The 25,784-nt window shown below is 44.4% G+C and overlaps 1 protein-coding gene and 1 pseudogene across 1 annotated transcript in view; both read right to left on the bottom strand.

The window, feature by feature from the left end:
• The window catches only part of PRKCH (protein kinase C eta), a 236,819-nt gene that overhangs the window by 151,220 nt on the left and 59,815 nt on the right, over positions 1-25,784 (bottom strand). Inside the window, exon 2 of the mRNA XM_053602045.1 lies at positions 14,979-15,042. Coding sequence (XP_053458020.1) covers positions 14,979-15,042 — 64 coding nt within the window. The remainder of the gene's footprint in view (positions 1-14,978; positions 15,043-25,784) is intronic.
• LOC128593737 (E3 ubiquitin-protein ligase RING2-like) lies at positions 11,098-12,149 on the bottom strand (annotated as a pseudogene).

The following is a 25,784-nucleotide window of genomic DNA, read 5'->3' as shown; positions in this document are numbered from 1 at the left end:
AGAAAAAGAAAGAAAAGAAACTGTAACTTCTTCCTGCAGTGTGTGGCCACACACAATACAATAGTAACTGCACAGTTTGGTGCCACCATTTTACCCACCATTTCTTTCGCACCATTGGGGCAAACACTACAAAAGCCAAGTAGGATCTCAATGTATTTATAAGGAAAACAGTTTGGAACTTCGGCCTCTTGAAAATGTCTCTGGAACTCTCAGAAGTTTGCAAGATTAGACTTTTAGAACTAATTTAAAAACTTTCAACAAGGGTGGCACCTGTGGCTCAAAGGAGTAGGGTGCCAGCCCCATATACCGGAGGTGGCAGGTTCAAACCCAGCCCCGGCCAAAAACTGCAAAAAAAAAAAAAAAAAAAAAAAAAAAAAAAACCTCTCAACAAAACCATCACTTAGGTTTTTTTCCATCAATAGTCAGTGAAAGTATTAAGAGAAGCAGATGGGGGAGCCAGGGATGACTGAGGTATCACCAGGCAAACAGAACGACCACCCTGAGCTGATCTTATTGATTTTATTTTTATCTTCTGAGTTCTAGCGTAAGATCCACATCAAGAACTTACTGATAACAGTAAAACTTGAGCAAATCTTAAACTCAGCCTGCCTACTACTCTCTGACACATATCTGGTGTCTGAGAAGGGCCATTCACTTTTCCAGGTGAATGTAGACCTTCAGGTTTAAGGAGGAGGAATACAAGGGGACCTTGCAAAAAGACATCATTCCAAAAGAAGACAAGTCTCTAGGGCAGGAGAGATTATATGACCCAGAGGACAATTTTCCTCCAAGGTATAATAAAGGGAAAACACTAGCGTGCCTTCCCAGGTAGCTGGATACTACAGGAAGATCTTGGACCTCAGCACTGCAATCTGAGGCTGGCCTGGGCTTTGCCTCTTACTGTCCTGGAGAGACCACAGAACATCTCTGTGCCCGATTCACAATTTTCATAGTGCAAATTAGTACAGCCTCAGAACATTGAGACAAATAATGTATTCCCATACATGATGGCATGAATACACAGAGGTACTCGGTTACTACCCTGTTTCCCCGAAAATAAGACAGTGTCTTATTTTAAGGTGTGCTCCCAAAGATGCGCTAGGTCTCATTTTCAGGGGACGTCTTATCTTTCCTGTAAGTAGGTCTTATTTTCAGAGGATGTCTTATTTTGGGGTAAACGGGGTAGGTGAGATTCCATCCTACCACCAGAAAGAAAAGACAGCGGGGGTTACTGTTGCTAAATTACAAGCATAGCAGAGTGCCTGGTTCTCAGAGGAGCGAGAAACAACGATAAGGGATAATTAGTCTCAATCCTTTAAAAATACCATTTCTTCCTTTTCCCACCCTCTCATTTCCTCTTTCTTTCTCTCCTACCCTGTCTTCAAACTGCTAGGCATTTCTAATGCTAGCCACAAGAACAAGAATTTTTAGACAAGCTAAAAAAACCCAAACAAACCAAACAAACAAAAACAAGTGGTCACTCATTCCTTAGGCCAGGAAAATATGCCAAAAGAATATTTCTTAAAGGCTAAATTTTAAAAAAATCAAGTTGCCACTGGGCTTGAAACATGAGAAAGGCATGCTGTGGGCCAGGTACCAGCAGAGCTAACTCCTTCCCTGCAACAATGGTGTGCACCCAAAGTGCTGGATACAGGTGGGGACCCGGCTGCAGTGACGTGTTTCACCTGCTTTGTCGCTTCCTGGGGCCACAATGATTTAGCGAGAACGTAATTGTTTGTCAACCAATGGGCTTGACACAGGAAATATGAGCTAAAACCTGAGGCAATGGTACAAAAAGAAAAGATCTATCTTATTCTGCACCACTGTACACCACCTTAGTGGAGAAGAACAAGAATAGGCAGACTCCAAAATTCAGACGCCTTCCTGTACTCTCCCCAAGAAACGAGCATCATTTCCAAGTGACATATGGAACAAGTGTAAAAGAAGGGAGCAGTTCAAGGTGGTACCAGAAGTTATTTTTTTTCTAAATAAGCTTCCAATCCATAAATAATGAGTGCTTTGTCAAGAGTTTGATTTTTGTTTGTTTTTAAGAAGTGGGTCCCCTCCCCGTCTCCCCCGCCGCACCTGGTACAGGATAGAAAACCTCCGGGTTTGCTGCGGGGACTGCATGCGTGCTCAGAACCTTTGTCTTAGTATCTTTATAAAGACACTTCTGCCACCAAATCTTCTGATTTATTCTTTTAGGAAGCTATCTTGAAATCACACTTTGCAATGGATTACAAAAACTGTTATGTAAGTGTTAGTAGGAGATCATTTCCTTGTCATTCATTGTGAGTGAGAACCTGAAGACGGAAGGAATTAGCTTACCTCCTGCTGCCTGCAGCTTTTGACTCACAGCTTAGAACTTATTGAGCCCTTTAAAAACTCTTTCTGTAGCAGAGTACTTTAGTTATTTAAAGTTTCAAACTTACCTTTTCATTATACATAAAGCTTGAGAGCTAAGGACATAACATGTACACATTTTTAAAAACCTCAGCTTTAATCTATAAACGAGCAGCGTACCATGAGAAAAGTTTAAACATCGTTTTGATCTCAGGGAGGCCACTCACACTCGGTTGTTGAGAAATAGTCTTAAAATTTGTCATTTTACTTTTAAAATTTTTGTTAATGAAGATTTCAAATACATGCAACAGCAGACAGAATAGCATCAATAAACCCACATACAACCTATAACCATAACCCAGCCGCAGTGATCAAGTCATGGTTAATCCGGTTTCCCCAATAGCCCATCCCCTCTGCCCACCTCTGGATTAGGCTGGAGTAAATCTCAGGTACATCATTTCATCAGTAAATATTTCGAAATATATCTCTGAAAGATCCTCTTTTAGTTTTAAGCCACCATAATCTCATAATCATACCTAACTAATATGAACAATTCCTTAAGGTCATCATACAGCCAACACTGTTTCCATTTCTTCACTTGTCTCTTGAGTTGTTTCTTTTACAATCTGTGTTTGAAATGGGGCAAAACTCAGTCCATATACGGCAACCGATTAGTGAGTCTCTCTTGTTATGTTAGTTCTCTTCTCTTTTTCCTTCTGATTTGTCATGGAAGAAATCAGGTCTCTTTTCCTGTAAAATTTTCCTGCAGGCTGAATTTTGCTGATTATATTCCATGCTGTCATTTAAAACATGTTCCTGCCCCAGTATTTCCCCTACACTGGTGGCTGGATCTGGAAGCCTCATGGGACTCAGGCGTGCTGTTTTGGTAAGACTATCTCAGTGTTTTGGCAAGACTACAGTGGTGTTGTGAGCTCCCGTTAGGAAACACATTGTCTGGCTTTTGTTTTGTGGCCTAGTCATTTAAGTTTCAGGTACCCTGAGTCCAGGAAAACTTTACTCATGGCAAACTACATTCTCTTAAAATCTTATACCGTGTTATAAACATTTATTTGTCAAAAAGAAAAAAAGTGGAAGGAGCGGAATCAAACAAGGCTAAATTTCAGGAAATGCTATACCATGATCACAAGACAGCCATAAAACAACAAAACAAACAATAACAACAAAACCCCCACAGGCCCCAGCAATTTCAGAAGATGAGCTTCAGTGTTAGAGTCTGGAGCTGACAGAGAAGAGTAAATCACTCCACAGTCATTTCAAAGGGGAAGGAACTGCCACTCAATTCACAATCGCCAAGAGGTGGAAACAATCCATGTGCCCATCGGCTCACGATAGATTAATAAACTGTGGTGTTTGTATCACCTGGGATACTGTTCAGCCATAAAGAAAGACAGAGACTTCACATCTTTTGTATTTACCTAAAAGGATCTGGAGAATATCCTCCTAAGTCAAGGAGCACAAGAACGGAAAACAAGCCTCCAATGCACTCAGTAATACAACGTGAAACTAGTAGAGAACCCCCCCTCACCCCCCAGGAGGGACAAAGACAAGTAAATTCAAGAAGGGGATGGGGGCGGGAGGGAGGAGTATGGTGAGCCTCACCTAACTGGCACAGTGCAGGGGTGTATGGCACTCCTCCTGGGTGAAGGGGCACGTGCAATTTGCACTGGATCTGACAAACAATGTAACCTATGTATGTCCCTTTCATTAATCTGAAATTTTAAAAATTAATAATAAAGCAGAAGGAGAAACTGCATGCAGATAGGCAGAGAGAAGGTGTCAGGGCCCGGGACTGGCCAGGTCTCAGGCCCAGCTTAACTAGGTTCTGGACACTGACCACTAAGTTCCCTTGCTCAGGTACAGTTTCTCCTAGGTGCGTGAGGGCTATCTACTTTAGCTGGAGAGAGAGAAAGAGAGAGTCTTAGAGAGGGTAAAGCAGTCTTCTTAGAAACATAGATCTCAGTCTTTAGCAGAGCTTGGTCACCTTCAGCAGAGAGACGCCGTGATAGAATGCGCATGCCCCGGACTAATATAGACTTCTCCTCCAGTCTAATATAAGGCTGATCTCGTGCCTCTCAACACCACAGGTGTGGAGACTGCCCATTCACCACTGCTCTCATCTCGCGAGCTCTCATGCTTGTTAGGAGAGCTAAATCCCTCTCTATGCCCTTTCCACCAAGGTGTTCCATTATTGAGCTATATAGGTATTTCTTATACTCTCCCTCCTCCTAGCCACAGGCTATAGGGGCTGCTACAAGAAGGGTCCAACTTCTAAGAAAAGCAAGGTAAGAGGGGTTCCACTGCTCCAGAAAAGGGGGGTGTGCTAGCTGGCATAATCCTTACTCAGGGCTGCTCAGAGGCTGGGAATATAAGGAACACAGTGAAAAGCTACACAGACTGGTATCAAGAAGGAGGAAAAGGCAACTGAGGCTGGGCTGAGCGCCTGGGGGTGTTTACAAATAACTGATCACAACCTGTTAACAGATTCCTTTGTTCCTCCCACTGCTTCACTTGACTAGCCTAAAAAAATAAAATAAATAATAAAAGGCAACCAAGAATAATTAAATGAAGAAAGAACACTCAGTTGGTCTCAAACTGATACGTGAAGCAACGGAGACATCCTGGCAAAGGGGACTGCACCGAGCAAGTTCTCAGCATCCCCACGGCCCCAGGGTTCCGTCACGTGAGGGGCGGACACGGGCCTGGACAGCAGCTCGGCCCCCAGTTCCAGGGCCCTGCTCTCCCTTCAGTCTCGAAAACGCTGAGTCTGGGGCTGGGTCCACACGCTGCGGCCGGCCCTACCAGGTGGGTCACACGGGGGACCCCACTGCTCCCCTGGCCTGCCGGGAGCGCGGCTGCAGCGCGACTGGGGGGCCCCTGTCTCTTCCCTACCAGGATAAAGTGGGGCCCGCAGCAGCGGCGTTTACCAACAGGTGTCTGTCCTAGAGATCACAGAAGTGGAATTGAGCTGGATGTGCTGTGCTTTGAATGTGAGGTACAGGGGACATGGTCTGCGAGCAGAAGGCGCCTCATCGGAGCGACACCTGTAAGGGGACCGTAGCTGAGCGCGCCCTGCGCTCTGCGGCCGTGTGCGGGTCCCCGCTAAGGTGTCCGAGCGGCTCCATGCGGTTGACCGCACCACTCCGCCAAGTGCGCGCCTGGCCTGCGTTCTGCACAGCTCGGACCCGTGTCCCTCTTTCCGCGCCGACAGCGGCCGCTCTGGCCTCCCGTTCCAGCGGCATCTGAGGCCGACTGTGGACAGCTGCACGCGCGTTGTTTGGCCTCGAAAATCTCCGCCTGCTCCACGTGCGCGAAGGCTCCGCACCATGTCATACTTGATGTCTGGACCACACGCCTTAAATTTGGCCTGAAGCTCTTCGTTGGTGCCACTGGGACCCATGTCGTCACGCGCAACTTGGTGGAAGCTTTGCTATCGCTCTTGCTGTCCTGATGGCTTCCACGCCCATGTTCACCCCAGGAAGCCTGTAGCGGTGCAGGTGACACACAGGAATAGCATCCTCAGTGGCCAGCTCCTTGTCTGTGTACACAAAGCCCTCATTCTTAAGGATGTCACATTCCAGCACCCTCCTACACTGCTCCAAGAGCAAGCGGCTCTCCTGCTCTGTGGCCTCCCCTGGCAACTTCATAGTCTTGACAAGAGCCTGGGGTGGTGGTGGAGTGAGGGACAGCGGGGGACAGCACGGGGACTCCACCTGAGTCAGACACCCCTACAAACCCGGGTGCTCCAGCCTCAGCTACACACAGGGCCTTTCCCTGCCCGTCGTGAGCCTAGGTGCGCAGGAGAGGCTACCACCGTTGGTAGTGACTTAAGGGTGCAGCTATGTCCTTTCGACTCATTTTCACATGAGGAGATGACACACTTTTAATTTCTTTCTGTTTGTTTCTCTTCTAACTACAGCAATTATGAATTTAGTTGATTGCGTTTTCAGTTTCCTTTAACTTTTTGGTTTTCATTGATTATTATTATTTTTGCCATGCTGCTCTTCCAGGTAAACACGTGTCCAACATCAGGATAATACAGACATGACCACGGTGACAGCCCCAAAGGCTGTTCTTCACTGTAATAAATCTCAGCCTGATTAGACCACAGATCAAGGCTCAGAACAGAATGAACACTGACGGTTGGCAGCTTTTTCAAAACAATCACTTCAACTCTGTCTGCTTCTGCCTCAGAGCTGAGGGGAATTCTGTACCTGATCAAGAGTGGCAACAGCTTTCCCAAGATGAACAGCAGTGAGGGGCTATGTCCAGCAGATAACGTTATGCCCTGGGCTCTGAGAGAGACGCCCACAGAGTGACAACTGTCAAGGACTTTTTGCTTCACCTCCATACAGACTTTGAGCAGCTTCATCTGTTCTTGCCCCAGGATTAAGCACAGACCTGCACACAATACACTGTGTCATCAAACTCTGAAGACCTGACTGGTGCCGCCCATCCAAACGCTACTCTTCAAAGCCTTCTCTGCTCTGTACTTTCTTCAAACTTCATTATTAAACATTTTGGTGCCAATTGGGAAGATGGAAAATCATCTAGTGAAATAGTTCCTGGCATTTAGCAAGTGCTTAAATATTACTGTATGAGTGACATATTAACACATATATTCGCAACATGGGTGTTCATCATGTAAACCTTCAACATAGTTTCAGTTGTTTTGATAAATTATAATCTATAAGTAAAAGTCCTTAAATGTCAGTGTTCTGCAAAGTTAGGTTTTTGGTCAGCCTTGGTTTGCTCCCCAAATCTTCCCATTGGTCCCCTTTACCTAGGTGCCATCTTCCACCTGATACTGAGAGGTCTATCTCAGGTCCAGAATCTCATTTCCAATTCCTCTCTGACATCTCCACTTGGATTTTCCACAAGCACCCCAAACTCCACTTGCCCAAAGCTGAGTTCATCATTTTCCTCTCTATACTTCTACCCTGGTAAATGTCCCTGTAACACCATCGGGACATCATCTGAGACTCCGCCTACTTTGCCCCTGATGTCCAACAGATGGCCAATTCCTGTTGATTTTACTACCTGTACATTTCTTGAAGCTGTCCCCTCCTCTTCATCCCCACATGTTCCAACTTAACTCGGGCCTCATCATCTTCTCTAAAATAGTTTTTATTGTCTCCTAATGGTCTTCCACACTCTCATCTTTTCATATGACTCAACCGACGGCCACCAAATCAGATCTTTATTCTCTCTGCTTAAAACCCTTCCTTGGCACCCCATCATTTCTACCAGCCTAGAAGCAGAGTGACCGGGCAATTTATTATCTAACCAGGCACCCTTTTAAAAGTCATTATACTTGGTACAACGGACAAACTGGGATTGTCCCAGGCAAACCTACATATAAGCAAGCCCCAAATCTCTGGCCCCATCTCACTCGCCCACCTTCAGCACCTACACACGACTTACAGTTTCCAAAACCTTCCAATGTTCTCTCATATCTGTACCCTGTACAAACTGTCTTCCCCTACTCCTGAACCACCTTCTCTTCCCCTCCGAGCACATTCTTACTCACCATTCAGACTTGCTTTAAACATCACCTCCCGCGCAAAGCTTTCTCTAAAACCTTCCGGCCAGCGAGACCTGGCTCCCTGCCGCACACACGTGGGGCATCCACCCTCCCTCTTGTGAGCTCCTTCACAAGAGTGTCTATGTCTTATTCACCCTTATCTCTCCAGCATCTGGAATGAAATTACAGGTCTGCACCCCGCAGGTATTTCTCATGTTATTTCTCAATCCTATCTTCAATTTAATAAACTTTTTTTTTTGGCCTAAGCTATTTTAGCATTTAATGAAAGATAAGAAAATGAGACACAGTGAGATAAGTAGCAGTCAGTAGCCCCTAACACCAGGTCTGTGTATCACAGATCATTGCCCCATTTAAGCAATTTTTTTTAAAGAAATGAGATCTTTGAGATTCTAGAATCAGAGCTAATGGCAGAACCATACAGGGCCATGAAAAGAAAACATGCTTGGAGATAAATCAACATTATTTGAGTGAGTGTCCATTAAAGCCTTGAGGCCTTTAGTATAAAACATAGTTCCTGGTAAGATGAGACCAACCTGCGGAGAACATGTGAGAAAAGGACCGGGGTCTCGCCGAGACTACAGTCTGCAGAGCTCTTCCCTAACAGTATATCATCTGACCTCCAGGACAAGCCTACAAGACAGACGCAGGCTCGGTCAACGTTTCCTGAGCTTTGATAATCCCTCCAGGATCCCAGGCCAAGATACCCACGGAGCAGGCTTCACTTTATACTGCTTCTTTCTGTGAAGCTTTCAGCATCCAAGATGGTAGGTAACCAGAGGTCCAATGTCCCAGCAGCCGAGCTGTCATTTGAAGGCTGTGGATAACGTAAGGTAGCTGCCAGGAGTGAGGCCATGCCAGGGAGGGGCTCACAGTGCCAGGTCCAGGCTTCTGTCACAGAATCTATCTCCTCCTTGTGCGGCCCACGCAGAGAGGGACCGTCATATCCTCCACATTTGACGAGGGAGCTGTGCTCTAAGGCAGCAGGAATGTGCCAGCTCAAGCTGAGTCCCCGTTTAAGAAGACAATGCTCCCACAGAGGCGGAGAGAGCAGCTCTGGGGTTCCTAAAATATATCCCATACATCCACGCCACAGCTCCTGAAGTTTGAACATTAAAAGCCTATTTCTCAAGGGCAAAACAGCTCTGCAAGCATCTTTTAAAATATTCAAACACAGATAAGAGGGGCAGAGTATGAACACATCCATCATCGTCACTTAGTGTGAATTAGCCCATGAATTAACTGTCTTCCTTATCAGCAACTATGCCTGGACAGAGGCTACCGGACATATTTCTGAAGTGAGAGAAGGCTGAAGGCAGAGAGAAAGAACTAGCTGAAAGGCAAGGTGGAATTAACAAAGATGAACTCAGCCAGTCTAGACTTTTTACCCAGGGTCAGCTCTGAAAGGAATACGACCGCACTGACCTAGTGAGAACTCACCCCCAACGTGATTTCTTTCTTCTTATCACTAAAACTAAGAAACAGACACAATGAGAGCATCCAGGTGTATTCCAGTGCCACTGTTCTGATGTTTCTAAAGTACAATTAAGGAAGATACACCCTTGACAGCATTTAGTCCTAGAGAGTTGGCATAGATCTAAAAAAGTCGTAATGTTGTGACACAGTCAGACCTGGTCTAACGTACAGGCTCACTCCAGTGGTCCCTTGTAAATTAACACAGGAAGGTGGTTCAGCACATTCAGGATCTCACTCACTCCTCATTCTGACCTCTTTTCTCACTGCTGTGTTTCTTTCTGCTGTGGCTGACCCACGTTCTTTATGCGCTATGAGAATGTTCTATCAGTGATGTTTGGTGATATCACATTCATTTTATTTGACTAGGCTAAAGCACACTCATTTTGCTCACACATCCCATTATACCCAAGACACCAAGCAAAATAAAAAAGACCTGAGAACAGGCAGAAGAACCCCAAACTGAAACCTCAGCAGTTTCTTTCTTTTTCTTATTTGACAGAGTCTTGCTCTGTCACTAGGCTAGAGTGTCATGGCATCATGCTAGCTCAAAGCAACCTCAAACTCCTGGGCTCAAGAGATCTTTCTGCCTCAGCCTCCCAAGTAGCTGGGATGACGGGCGCCTGCCACAACTCCTGGCTAGGTTTATTTTTCTGTTTCTAATAGAGTTTTTTGTCCATTTTTAGTAGAGATGAGGTCTTACTCTTACTCAGGCTGATCTCAAACTCTTGAGCTCAAAGGATCCTCCCATCTGGGTCTCCCAGAGTGCTAGGACTGTATGTGAGAGCCACTCCACTCAGCCAGGTTTTTTTTTTTTTTTTTTTTTTTTTAATATCCCAGGTTTCTGATAATTTCTTCTTTTTTTTTTTTTTTTGTAGAGACAGAGTCTCACTTTGCCGCCCGTAGAGTGCCATGACATCACATGGCTCATAGCAACCTCCAGCTTTTGGGCTTACATGATTCTCTTGCCTCAGCCTCCCGAGTAGCTGGGACTACAGGTGCCCGCCACAACGCCTGGCTATTTTTTGGTTGCAGTTTGGCCGAGGCTGGGTTTGAACCTGCTACCCTTGGCATATGGGGCCGGTGACCTACTCACTGAGCCACAGCAATAAGGCAAGATTTAACAACTGAGACAACATATCAAAAAACTTTTTCTATATATAATGAAAATAGTAATGACAACACATTTTTTTTTTTTTTTTTTTGTAGAGACAGAGTCTCACCTTATGGCCCTCGGTAGAGTGCCATGGCCTCACACAGCTCACAGCAACCTCCAACTCCTGGGCTTAAGCGATTCTCTTGCCTCAGCCTCCCGAGTAGCTGGGACTACAGGTGCCCGCCACAACGCCTGGCTATTTTTTGGTTGCAGTTTGGCCGAGGCTGGGTTTGAACCTGCTACCCTTGGCATATGGGGCCGGTGACCTACTCACTGAGCCACAGCAATAAGGCAAGATTTAACAACTGAGACAACATATCAAAAAACTTTTTCTATATATAATGAAAATAGTAATGACAACACATTTTTTTTTTTTTTTTTTGTAGAGACAGAGTCTCACCTTATGGCCCTCGGTAGAGTGCCGTGGCCTCACACAGCTCACAGCAACCTCCAACTCCTGGGCTTAAGCGATTCTCTTGCCTCAGCCTCCCGAGCAGCTGGGACTACAGGCGCCAACACATTTTTAATATTAAAGAAATAAGCTATAAAAAAGTTTAGTCTCAGAATTGGTTTTAAAAGCTCCTTCGTGGCTCCTTTGTGGGTACGCAATAAAGTTCCACGGGTTCATTTACTTTCCAGTACTTCTCACTGACCAATTCCAATGAAAAGGAGCCATTTAACACAGTGAACTAGCCACTGACTATTGCTCTATAAATGGCGTACTGCTTCTCACTGGCTGTATCAATGCTCATCTGGAAGTTCTTCTAAAGGCAATCTCACGGCCAGACACTTGGGTAAGTGATCAACAGTGCCGTTCCCTGATGTCTTGTCTGTACATGGTCATCTTTTTCCGTAAGATGGGGATGAAGCTTGAACACAAATTCAGTTTCTCTAGCACCATCTATGACTGGATCAGTTGCTACTGTTGCTTTGTTATTATCAAGCTCAAGCCCAGAATCATAAGATCTTCTGGTCTGTTTGTTTCAAGGGCCTGCTTCCTGGTTGCTATGTGTAGATTCATCGCTACAGTGTGAACCCGCAGGACTGTCTCTGCTCCACTGCCATTTCAATCTGTTGCTTCTTGCCTGGCTGTGATCTGTTCATGGCTGGCATCTTCAGTCCCCAACACTGTGACCATGCCTGCTGATCACTGTGCTCGTTGATCCTGGCTAATGACACACTCATCACGACTTGGATAAATTTTACTGATGAGAGGGCGGCGCCTGTGGCTCAAAGGAGTAGGGCGCCAGCCCCCTATACCAGAGGTGGTAGGTTCAAACCCAAGCCCGGCCAAAAACTGATGAGCGTTTCAAAGTTTGGGTCTGTCCTTAGTGATCTTTGGAAACTAGTTTTTTCCAGCAGGTAGGACATTCTTTTTTGCCACTTCTAAGGGCTGCACAAAATCCAGGTAAACACTCCTTTGTAGTCATGGTATTCTTCAACATTTCCAAATAAACTGGGCACATTAATTCACTGTGCAGACTTCCAGGTGAAACCATAATTTCCAAGCCATCTGTTATTGCCTCCTGAGGTGTTCATGGTAACTCAGTTCATATAAACGAGTGCCCATGTTTTGCTTAATGGTTGAGTTCCATTGGTCTGCACAGCCTGAGACATCATGGCTCCTGCCCCAGCCAGGGCTCTGCAGGCTGCCACGGGAGCAAAACTCAAACCATCAGCTGCCCAACCACCTGTGCCACACCTACCAATATGGCAAGTCTTGGCTTCCACAAAGGAGCTCCGGAAATGCAACAGGGGCCTCTCAATATTCCCGAGAGGCTGAGGGGCAGCCAGCCTGGCCAGCGCTGCAGACATGATGGGAAGCAGAGAGCCAGCGAGAGACATATGAAAAAACTTTAACACTTAGATTTAGATCTTTTATCCATCTTGAATCAATTTTACTAAGTGGAGAAAGGTGCAGGTCTAGTACAAAGAGTCGAAGCTGAAGTTGTTGGCATGGTTGTAGAGAGAAGGCAACACTTTTACACTGCTGGTGGGACTTTAAACTAATACAACTCTTTTGGAAGGAAGTATGGAGAATCCTTAAAGAACTCAAATTTGGCTCAGCGCCCATAGCTCAGTGTCTAGGACACCGGCCCCATATACCAGGGCTAGTGGGTTCGAACCCAGCCAGGGCCTGCTGAACAACAATGACAACTACAACAAAAAACATAGCCGGGCGTTGTCCCAGCTACTTGGAAGGCTTAAGCAAAAGAATTGCTTAAACCCAAGAGTTTGTAGTTGTTGTGAGCTGTGATGCCACAGAGCTCTACTGAGGGCAACATAGTGAGACTCTGTCTCAAAACAACAACAACAACAAAAGAACTCAAATTAGATCTCCCATTTGATCCGGCATCCCATTATTGGGCGTCTACCCAGCAGAAAAAAAAATCATTTTACCATAAGGACATTTGCACTAAAATGTTTACTGCAGCTCAATGTACAATCACGAAATTGTGGAAACAACCTAAATGCCCACCAATCCAGGAATGGATTAACAAGCTGTGATATATGGATACCGTGGAGTATTATTCAGCCACTAAAAAGGATGGTGACTTTACATCTTTTGTATGAATTTGGATGGGGTGGAAATACATTCTTCTTAGTCAAGCATCACAAGAATGGAGAAGAATCCAAAGTACCCAATTCTGATATGAGGACAATTGATGCTGGTAGATGGTAAGGGAAGGGGTGATGGGGGAGTGGAGGGGGAAGGAGGGAGGGGTGTGTGGGGCCACAGTGTGTGACACACCTCTTGGGGGTGGGACACTATTCATAGAGGGACCCAGCAAATGCAAGCAGTATAACCTGGCTCATTGTACCCTCAGTGATTCCCCAACAATAAAAGCAAAACCCAAAAACTTTTAGCACTAAATAATTCATTCTCATGAATGAGAACCGCTGGCTGTGAGAAGTAGAGAAAAATATTTCTCAAAGAAAATATATAACCAATCTGCAAAATGACAACACCAAACATACAAACCATTAAGCCACATGCTTCAAAGTCTTCACAGGATTTTGGCAGTGGCATAATACGCTGTTTCCCTGAAAATAAGATATCCTCTGAAAATAAGACCTACTTACAGGAAAGATAAGACGTCCCCTGAAAATAAGACCTAGCGCATCTTTGGGAGCACACCTGAAAATAAGACACTGTCTTATTTTCGGGGAACAGGGTAGCTTGAAATGAACCAACTCTCCTGCCAAACAATTAAAATATCTGGAAAATACATATAAAAAACAACTAATGATGCAGGAGAACAACCCAAAACAGGTACCAACACGTGAGTGACGGGGACTGCATCAGGTAAGATCCTCGTTTCTAGGGATTTTCTCCAGATTATTGCCCAGGCTGCATAAAGCTGGGTGAAGAGAAGAAGGAAGCCACAGTTTTATTGGCTTGAAGAATGAAATGGATAACTGGATATTAAAGAGAGAACTCCTAGAAAAGATGAGGCCATAGGGAGAACCACCTCGAAATGTGTCAACTCCTCAAATTCCTGCATTCTCCTACATTGTGCCTCTGCAAGGGAGACTCCACAAGGTCCACAAAAGAGCTAGAGTGCTGAAAAGAGATGAGGAGGGGTCTCAGCTGCTTCACAGAAGAAGCACTTTGAAGCCTGACTGCTGCGAAGATTTAAAGCCCCTGGGATTTTCACCGAACCCTCAGACTGGTTACGCCCTGCGGCCTAGGACCGTGGAATTTGCCCTTGAACTAAAAGGAAAAGGGAAAAGACAAGAGTGAGACAGATCCACCTTGGAAGCTGCCACAATTTTAAGGTGATCACCCAGTAATTTAACTACCTGCTGGAAAATAAAGGAGAGTAAAGAAAAAAAAAATCACATAATCATCTCAACAGATAAAGAAAAAGCATACACCCAAATTTAACACTTTTAATTAACAAAATTCAGTACACTGAAATTCAGGACTGGATAGGAAGGAACTTCCTCAATTGTGATAAAGCAAATCTACAGAATACACATAGCCAAACAGCTACTGTCATAGCCGCTAGGGAGAAGCTAAATTCCTTCCTTTTAAAGTTGGATGTGAAATCAGGATGTCTGTCCTAGAAGCCTCAAATATTAGAAAAGAAAACCTGCCTTTATTTATAGGCAAAATGATAATTTGCATAGAAAATCTTAACATGTCTACCAAAACTTGTTTGTCTACTAGAACAAACAAGTGAATTTTGTAACAAAAACTTAGTATGCCAAACAAAAGATGCAATTGCCAGATTTAGGAAATACAGTTAATATAATGTAGTTAATATAGTTAATACCTGGACCAATATGCCATTGGTCAGCAAAATGCCAGCCAGGCCAAGTTAAGACAGTGATTTTCTCCAATCTTTTTGATCTTTTACAAAATGCTCTTTTATAATTTCCAAAATAGAAATTTTTACTTAGCTGGACTCAGATTACACATATGCCCATCCAAACTCTCACCTTCAGTGAAACTCCCAGTTAGGGTGATCACCACAAACACTTTCCCCTCTGGTTCCAGATCCACCTAGAAAGAAAAAAAAATTATATTTTATTATTAAAGTACTTTTGTGGACTTTAATTAATCACAGAGAGGCCTGAATATGCAAATCACAGCCATGGATCAAATCTAAGTATTTCAATAGACAGTAGAGGGATGTCTATTTTCACTGAAATCCAAAACTTGAAAATCCAGAAACTTGCAGAGGTGAAAAGCAAATATGAAAGAAACTACATTTTTTTGATTTCCTTCCTCTTAAATTTTATTCTCTTCCATTTTGGGCACATCATTATATAAGCAGCACTCAGATCTCAGGTACACCACTTGTAAGAGCCTTTCTATACCCCATGACAACAACGTGAAAAGGAGAAATAATGGTAGCATACGAGGTAATGAACAAATGGGCACGGTCAACGCAAATCTTTAGTTTTTATTAAGTGAAAAGTACAGTCTCTGTCAATATATTTCCATTAACGTCCAGTCAATCTTAAGCAAGTAATAGGAAAAGAGGGTCAGGAGCTTTGTATTCCCCACTCTTGACTGTTTATTAGAATATCACTGATCCTTAAAGTTATCTATCAAGACACATATTCTGGGTGGGGCGGAGTGGCTCACGCCTGTAATCCTGGCACTCTGGGAGGCTGCGGTAGGTGGACTGCTTGAACTCAGGCGTTCCAGACCACCTAAGCAAGAGCAAAACTCTATCTCTACTAAAAATAGAAAAACTAGCTGGGCGTTGTGATGGGCACCTGCAGTCCTAGCTACTCAGGAGGCTGAGGCAGGTAGATCATTTAAGCCCAGAAGTTTGAGGTTGCTTAGAGTTAGGCTGACTTCACAGCCCTCTAGTCTGGGCTACAAAGTGAGACTCTGTTTAAAAAAAAAAAAAAAAAAGACAAACACTCTGCAAAGCAAGCAGCTCGACATCTTCTCAGGCAGCCCCAGCTCTGCACACACTCCAGTGTCTGGAAGAACATGGTGCAGCATGGTACCCAGGGTGGAGCAGTGCCTCCCACATCTGCTCTGACTACCGGTGGCTCAGGTGGACAAGTTCTGCCCTCTTTCTGCTGGGTGTTAACCTCACTGTCCATGAACACCTCTAAGCCTTGTACTGCGAGGTTCTTGTGGATTCAAATACGTGAATTTACAATTGTCCTTAAATAAATCTTGCCAGATCCAATACATGGCTCCATTCATCTGAAAGAGGAAAAGTTAAGAGAAGCTTGCCTGGGAGACAGAGAAGCCTGAGTACTGATGTGGAATATCACTTTTTGGTATGACTACAAAATTTAAAGAAGCTGAAAGTCACATGGTACAGCAGAAAGAGCCCCTTACACACACAAACACATATACACACACAGACCACACCAGGCACGCTGACTGCCACAGCAGTCTCTGGATGTGGGCAAGGCCCTTCACCACCCAGGCCTCTCTGTTCTCATCTGAAAGTCAGCGGCTTTGTTTTTCCAGCATTTCCAACATGGACTCCATCACATGATCTCAAAGAATCTTAACCATACTATTTACTTTGTATTACATCTACACGTGAGCAAAGGCGCTGGCTTTACCCTAGGTCACTACTACACTGTTTTTTTGTTTGAGACAGAGTGTCACTCTGCCATCCAGGCTTGAGTTCCCTGGCGTCAGCCCAGTTCACAGCAACCTCAAACTCCTGGATTCAAGTGATCCTCCTGCCTCAGCCTCCCAAGTAGCTGGGACTACAGGCACCTGCCATGACACCTGGCTAGTTTTTCTATTTTCAGTAGAGACAGGGTCTTGCTCTTGCTCAGGCTGGTCTCGAATTCCTGACCTCAAAGAATCCTCCTGCCTCAGCCTCCCAGAGTGCTAAGATTATAGGCATGAGCCACCACATCCGGCCCACCACTACATATTTTTTAACACCCTGCCCTGGTTATGTTCTTTTTCAAAATACAAGATACCTGTTTTGTACAGACTCAGAAATCTTTACCCACATAACAAGCTATTCTTACAGTGCCCCACTCTCTGCGTATAATGTCACCAGTTCAGTTACCACCATGTTCAAAGCAGCTACTTACATCACGACAACTGCTAACTTAACAATATCCCCTTACCTATCTTCACACCACTTGTGAACCTTTATAGAACAGTTCTGAAAATAGAGCTCTCTGCAGAGATGACTAAACAGGATGTCAGTCTCTAATTGTCTCCACTCTCTGCCTTGACTTGTTTCAAGTCAAAAAATATGTTATTTTTAAAAACCACTCCTTCATCTTCACTGTAAAGGCCTGGCAGAGAACACACACTCACACATACATTTAACCTCACAACATAAACTGAAGCTGGTACAGATGCTGCTGCGGCCAGCCCTGGACAGATAGACTGCCAGGCTGCCCCCGCCATCCTTCAGCTCACGGTCAACCTCCTCCAACACTGTCCCGAGGGCCTGCAAAAAAGGCCACTGCACCCCCAAGGCAGGTCAGGAACTTCTCTGATAGAGGGCAGGGGCCTCCACCACTTGGATCAGGAGCTCTCACAAGCAGAACAGGTTTGCTTCCTCCTTTTTGACCTGTGCCAGGTTCAAACAGCCTCTTCAAATTCTGTCCATCTAGAGCAGATGTGTTACAGCATCAGGCCTTGGAAACAGGATTTTACCCAATTGCAGATCAAGACTCATTAAAAGGACATGAGAAAAATGTAGCAGGTTGCACAAAACAGGGATTTTTAAGTAGAATAAAAGAGGAGAGAGTAGGAACACGTCACAGGGTAGCAAAGAAAAGCAGCTCCCTGAGACTTGTTTATGGTGTTGTTTACATGTGTACGGCTACACTGGGTTTTCACGTAAAGAGGTTTTCCTTACTGTGTCACAGAGGAGAAGTTTGAAGAACGTGGCCTTAGAGGTTACCGACTCCATCTACACATTGCTGGTGGGCTGTTGTCATCTATTTCATAGTGGTTGTCTGGATACCCACCAGAGCAGCCAACTCAACTGTCTCAACAGATGGCTTATTTCATTCCTGTACTTCATAGGCAGATCTTTCTCTACCAGCAGAACTGAAGCAAAAACGATAATTTCCACTTGTTGACCTCGTTTTGTCCTCCACACTCTAGTGGACACTGTTTCTCTAGCTTTGGGAAACAGTGTCCACTAGAGCTTTATTTGAGAATTACCCTTCCCTCACATGTAGCCCAAATGGCTCATCTGGGATTCCACCCTGAACTCCAGAGTAGACAGATGGCCCAGACCTAGCTGATCAGAGCACTGAATTCCCCCCGCCAGGATGACTGGACTGGAGCTGGCAGGTCCCCTGTATCTAGTTAGCAGAGTGACTACAAATCCCTACCCTGAGCAACCACTGGCTCAGATTTGGGCACAAAATCCAAGTAGGTCCATTAGGAATCCTGGATCTACAGGACGAGATAAGATCTCATTTCCACTGTACTTCAGTCACGAAGAACATAAACTTGGGAGTATCTGGAAGCCTTGCTGTCACCATGGTGAGGGAGAGAATGGAGCCAACAGAGGTGGAAAGCTGGGGAACAGAAAGAGACTAGGTCTTGGTAACATCACTTAAACCTCGAGGTGAGGCTAGCTTGGTTCTTGGAGAATTTCAAATTTTTCTTTTTTGAGCCCATAAATTCCCTTTGTTTTAGCTAGCTTGAGTAGGGTTTTCTACCTCCCAAAAGACTTATCCAAATTGTCACCCAACGAGAGTAAGTCAAATATTAGAAGATTATCACCCGGCCTCTCTGGCTTCTAACACCCACGCACACCCACGCCATCCTGCAGTCTCACTCCCTGGTGCTCAGCACCACTGACACAGCTCCTGCCAACCTGACTGTGCCCCACGGCAACCCCCAGGATATGTCTCTTTCTCTCCTTTAATCTCTGCAACATCTGACCTTCTTGACAGCTTCCTTCTCTCTGTGAATCTCTCTTATTCCTTGCTTCTAGGAAACCACTCTTTCCCAGTCTTTCTCTTACTCCTGACCCCAGCACTTATGCAGCAGCACCAGGCTCCTCACCATGGACACATAACTGCTGCCAAACTCCATCAAGTCCGCTCTCTAATTCTCTCCTGAATCCCTCCTCTCCTCTCTCTTACTGCTATGCCTCATCAGGCCTCCCGTGATGGCCTGTGGCCTCCAGACTGCTGTCCTCCAGCTGAGCCAGTGACATGCTTCAAAAATTGAAATCTGGTCAGGTGACTTCCTAACTTAGAAACCCTCAATATTTCCTCTCCTTTCCGTGATAAGGTCCAAACCCCTTAGCACGGCACAAAGCCCTGGACACCGTGTCCCTCCCCACCTTTCAGCCTCAGCTTCCTGCCTCACTACAACCACATGTAACCTGGATCCCGGCCTCTCACTTCTTACACATTTGGGGGGGGCGTGTTATTTCATGCTGAGGGACTGGGGGCCCATGATCTTTCTAGCTGGAAAGTCCCCTTTTCCCTTTTTATTTATTTATTTTGTAGCTAAAGTTACTTTTTTTTTTTTTAAATGAATCATAGCTGTATACAATAATGCAATCATGAGGTACAATGTGCTGATTTTACATACAGTTTGAAATATTTTCTCCGAACTCGTTAACATAGCCTTCATGACATTTTCTTAATTATTGTGTTTGAACCCTTATACTCTACACTTAGTAAAGGTACTTCACAAAATATTTATTACAAAATTTGAAAAATAATCCTTTTTCCCTTTTTAAATCGCCTTACTCCTATTTGTTCATCAAGTCTCAAATCAGGACTCACCTTTATAGGGAGACCTTCCCAGACCTCTTTTACACAGTTGGACAACTCCATACCCTTTATGGAGACCAGTGCTGGAACCCACATCACAACACTTGCAGATGTTAGGCCCTGCCCCAAAGCCCTGCCTTGCACAAAAATGGTTTGCAGAACAAATGTGTAAATAAGTTAACAAATATGGATAGCCAAGCTCCTTCGGCCTCTTCGTGTGACATGGAGATTTTCTCCTCCCCCACCCCAGTTTCTCTGCACCCTATTAAAGAGTATGACCTGACCCTCACGGGGGAGAACAAGATTATCACAGCTGTGATACTCCAGTGCCCTTTACAAGTGCAGCTGCACGGCCTGGGTGCTTTGAGAAGCCCCAGTGACCCAGGCTGAGTTTGCCATCAACTGAAACCTTGCATCTTTTCTGTGTGCTCTATAAAACTTTGCCTCCCACATCCTGTGCTCACACAGTGGTGAGGCCCCAAACCCTCACATAAACCTAAACTCTTCGTATGGTTTTCTGTAGAGTTTCAGCTTGTTGTTTCAGACCCAAAGGTTCACTGGATCCCAAACCCAGTCAGTTTGTTCACCTTCCTTCTTGAATTATGGCTCCCCAAGTCAGGGCCTCCAATTAGCTATGTCATCACGCCAAGGCCCGGACAGAGTGTCTGACAGAGCAGAGCTTTCAGGGCAGAGTCTAGGATGGCCCCAGGCAGAGATGGATGCCTCTTACTGCAACATACTGCAACAGTCACCTCCCCACAGACGACTTCTGTTGATAAGGACAACCCCTGGCCCTTGTTGAAACTCAGAAAGCAGTGGGCTCAGGAAAATGGCATCCTTAGACACAAATGAACAAAACCATAAAAATCAGTCAGTAAATGGTGCTGGAGCTATCGGACATCCACGTGCAAAATACTGATTTTCTGCCCAATATTGTAACTTATATGTAAGTTAACACAAAATGGATCCTAGGCCTAAACATAAAAACTAAATCTTAAAAACTTCTAGAAAAATACATTAAAGAAAACCTCTGGTATCCTGGGTTAGGCAAGTGTTTCTGAGATAAGACCAAAGTCACAAACCATAAAACAACAAACTGGGAAAATGGACTGCATCAAAATTTAAATTTTTGTTCTTTGAAAGATACTGTCAAGAGGATGGAATACAAGCCACAGATTTGAAGAAAATATTTATAAATCATGTAATGGATAAAGCACTTGCGTCAAGAATACATAAAGAATGAGTAAACCTCAAAAATAATTTTAAAATCCAATTTTTATTTTTTTATTTTTTTATTTTTTTTTGGCCAGGGCTAGGTTTGAACCCGCCACCTCCGGCATATGGGACTGGCGCCCTACTCCTTAAGCCACAGGCACCGCCCTAAAATCCAATTTTTAAAAAAGGGATTTCATAACTTCACCTAAGGAGATACAGATGGCAAACAAGTACAGAAAAACAAGTTCAACATCCTCCGTCATTAGAGAAATGCTAATTAAAATAACTACATAGCTAGTAGAATGGCTAAAATTAAAAAGTCTAACCCGTAGTGAGCATTTGCAACGATGTGGAGCAACTGAACCTTTATCATATTGCTGATGGAACAATGGCATCTTCACTTTGGGAACGGTTGTGTATTTCCTAACGCATTACACACATACCTACCGTTTGATCCATTCTATCCCTGGGTTCTTACTCAGGAAATAATAAAGTCTATGCCTATACAAAGGTTTGCACACAAATGCTTACAGGAACTTTATCCGCAATAGCTAAAAAGCAGAAATAAAATGTCCATCAACTGATGAATGTTTTTTAATGTAGTATTTCTACATAATGGAATAGTATCCAACGATGAGAAGGAATACCCAACATGGAAAAATCCCAAATAATGAATGAAAGAAGCCACACCAAAAAAGAAAGTATTCTGTATGATTCTATTTATATAAAATAGAAAAGGAAAACTAATCTATAGTGATAGAAAACATATCAGTGTTTTCCTGCAGACAGGGATAAGGAAAACAGGAAGAAGGACATTTTAAAAGGATATAAAGACAATTAAATGAATAAAGAACACTCCTTTTAACAAATGGTGCCAGGACAGCTAGATATCCACGTGCAGAATAACGAAATCAGACCCCTACCTCATAAGATATGTGAATATTAACTCAAAATGGATCACAGACCTAGTTAGAATGCCTAAACTTATAAAACTCTTAGAAAGAAACACAGAGGTAAATTTTCCTTATCTGCAATGAGGCAATGGTTTCCTACATACAATATCAGAAATACAAGTGACAGCCAAGTGTGGTGGCTCATGCCTGTTATCCTAGCAATCTAAGAGGCTGAGGCAGATGGATCGCTTGAGCTCAGGAGTTCAAGATCAGCTTGAGCAAGAGCAAGACCCTGTATCTTACAAAAAAAAAAAAAAAACTAGCTGGGTGTTGTGGTGGGCTCCTGTAGTCCCAGCTACTCAGAAGGCTGAGGCAAGAGGATCATTTAAGATCAAGAGTTTGAGGTTGCTGTGAGCTATGATGCCACAGCACTCTACCCAGGATGACAGAGTGAGACTCTGTCTCAAAAAAAAAGGAACAAGTGACAGAAAAGAAAGTTGATAAATTGAACTACATCAAAATTAAAAACTTTTTATGCTATAAATGATACTATCAACAAAGCGAGGCTGGGTGCGGTGCCTCTTACCTATAATCCTAGCTCTCTAGGTGGCCAAGGTGGGAGGACTGCTTGAGCTCAGGACTTTGAGCAAGAGCAAGACACCGTCTCTACTGAACATAGAAAAATTAGCTGGGCATTGTGGTGGGTACCTGTAGTCCCAACTACTTGGGAGGCTGAGGCAAGAGGATCACTTAAGTTCAAGAGTTTGAGGTTGCTGTGAGCTGTGATGATGCCGCTGCACCCACCCCAGGGGTGACAGAGCAAGACTCCATACGAAAGAAAGAAAGAAAGAGAGAAAGAAAAAGAAAGAGAGAAAGAAAAAGAAAGAAAAAGAGAGAGAGAAAAAGAGAGAGAGAGAGAGAGAGAGAGAGAGAGAGAGAGAGAGAGAGAGAGAGAGAGAGAGAGAGAGAGAGAGAGAGAGAGAGAGAGAGAAAGAAAGAAAGAAAGAAAGAAAGAAAGAAAGAAAGAAAGAAAGAAAGAAAGAAAGAAAGAAAGAAAGAAAGAAAGAAAGAAAGAAAGAAAGAAAGAAAGAAAGAAAGAAAGAAAGAAAGAAAGAAAGAAAGAAAGAAAGAAAGAAAGAAAGAAAGAAAGAAAGAAAGAAAGAAAGAAAGAAAGAAAGAAAGAAAGAATCCACAGAATGGGAGAAAATATTTATGAATCACAGAAAGGATTTGTATCCAGAATAAAGAACTCTTACAACTCAATAATAAAAATATATAGAACCCAATATTTAAAACAGGCAAAGGATTTGAACAGACACTTCTCCAAAGAAGATACACAAACGACTGATAAGCACATGAAAGATTGTTCAACATCATAGGCTACCTGAGAACTGTGAATCAAAAGCACAGTGAGACAGCCCCTCCTAGCCTAGGACGGCATAATCCAGAAGACAAACAGTGATGGGTGTAGGCAAGGACTCCGAGACACTGAAATCCATCTATGTTGTTGGATGAAATTTAAAACGGGCAATCACTACGGGCAACAGTCACTGATGTGCAGCTCCCACCAGGGCTCTGCTGATTTTTCCAGGGAAAGGGAAAGGGGTCTAGGGATCTGCTATTTTTAAAAGTTCCGTAGGTGACAATGACAGAGCCTGACCAGGGACCGCCATCTCTGAAGGGCTGATGCCAGCTTTAAACAACTCTAATTCCCTGGGCTCAGCACCCTGGGAGGCTGAGGCAGGTGGATTACTTGAACTCAGGAGTTAGAGACCAACCGAAGCAAAGTGAAACCCCATCTCCACTAAAAATAGGAAAAACTAGCCAAGCGTTGTAGCCGGTGCCTATACCCCCAACTACTCGTGAGACTAAGGCAGGAGGATTGCTTGAGCCCAGGAGTTTGAGTTTTCTGTGAGCAATGATGATGCCATGGCACTCTATCCAGGGCGACAGAGTGAGACTCTGTCTCAAAAATAAGTAAATAAATTAGGTAAATAAATAAATCAGCTCTAATTCCACGTTTCCTCCTAAAGCTTCCCGTTGTCAGTGCTGAATCACTGGAACCACCATTCTTCTGAGTTTCCAGGCTAATCCTGGAGTCCCACCTCCAGCTCAAGTCACCCCTATAGCCTGTGTCTTTTCTATTTGTCACTCCAGGGTCCCTGTCACTGTGGACCTCACTCATCGTTTTTTCCTGCAGTCAGGTGACACCCCCCCACACCAAAAACAAAGCATCCTTTCTAAAGGGCCCCCTCCTCTACTCTCCCTCCAAAGCCTCAGGGCCCTCAGAATAAAACTCACCCTGCTCCATGGGGCTCCCCTTTTGCTGGCTCCCCACTCATCTACCCAAACCTCTTTTTCAAAATTCCCTTCTTGACACCTGTTCTTCCAGTCCGGCCTGCCCCCTGGCTCATGCTGTTGGCCCTGGATGAAGGCCTGTCTCTCTTCCTTTCACCTGCCTATTCCTTCATTCAGCCCCTCACTGAATTATTCCCAAGTCCGGACTATTGCCAGGTGCCCAGAGCTGCAAGTGAGATGGGTAACTGAGTCCTGCTGGGGAAGGTGACACTGTGGTGGCAGGAGAAGGAAAAAACTGGGGCCGGATGTTCACGCTGATCCCTCACATCTCAAAACTCATATCTCAACTATCATCTTAACCCTTGAATAATCAGTCTTATCTCATCGCTTGCAATAAGGGTGCATACTCCATCCCCGCAGGAGCTGACGCTGCGTCCCCCAAGGGGATGGGAGTTCCCAGAACCAAACTCAGTACATAGATAGCTGTTGACCAGATCATTTGACCAGCTCAATTTCCTCACCTGTAAAACAGGAATAATAATAATTACTACGAAATAGAATAGCGTGTGACAGCACGTTGTAAAAAATAAAAGCGCTGCAAGTTGGCTCTAAGGCAGAGCAGTGGCATATGGACGGCTTTATCGCCCTGTGAGCTGGATGTGCATGCCCACCTGGCAGAGTCCCCTGGCCTCCTTTGATTCCATGGACATCACTTTGCAGAAGCTGGGCAAGTCACTTACCTCCCTGGCTCGGTCTCCTTGTTCATCAAACAAGGGGGTTGTCTAAAAATGTTCTATCTCTAATGTTCCATGATTCTAAACAGGCTTGGATAAACGCCTGAGCACACGACTCAAGGGAAACCCTCATTTAATTAACTGGTAATAATTTACAACCATTTCCCTTCACAAAAGGCATTAGAATTGATCACAGACAGGAAACGTCTAGCTACACAACACTCATCTCAGCCTGGAATAAGCAGAGCCATCTCATAAAAGAACAAAAAAGACTTTGGGGGTAAAGATAGAAGCTTCGCTTAGATTCTTTCAGCCTTAAGCAAACTTCTGTGTCAGAGAAGTTGACAAAATTCAAATTCTTGGCTAGCTGGCTTTTTAATAGCTTTTCTAAGTCTTACTCTAGGGATAAATAACAAAGAAACTCGAACACATTATAAAGCCTTTCATGATTCTCTTTTAGCTGAAACTGTCAAGTTTAAAAATGAGAATTCAAATTCCTCAGGATTTGAACTGGGAAATTCAAATTTTTCCCCAGAGCTGGGGAAAAAATTCTTAAGGATTGTACCAGTAACCTACGAGGAGAAGTGCAGCTGTGTTCCTCAGCAGTGAAAATAACAGCTGTATCTTGCACTTGGCCCACGTGTGCGGCTCCTTGACCGAGGTTACCTCTCACCTTCACCACTTGCCAAGTAAGTATTACCCTCACCCTTCTGTAGACAGAAGAACGGAGGCTCAGTAAGGTCACAGGACTCGCTGAGGTCACACCAGCCGTGAGGGACGAGCCCAGATTTGAACGCTGGGCAGATCCCACATGGGTGGCCCGGCCGCCCTGGAGGCAGCTGTGACTGCATCTGCCTGCCACCTGCTGCCTGCCCTGGCTTCTGGCACATGAGGTCACCACATTA

This window comes from Nycticebus coucang, chromosome 9, assembly GCF_027406575.1.
Source record: "Nycticebus coucang isolate mNycCou1 chromosome 9, mNycCou1.pri, whole genome shotgun sequence".
NCBI classification, from domain to species: Eukaryota; Metazoa; Chordata; class Mammalia; order Primates; family Lorisidae; genus Nycticebus; species Nycticebus coucang.
This window is presented reverse-complemented; position numbering and strand designations above follow the sequence as displayed.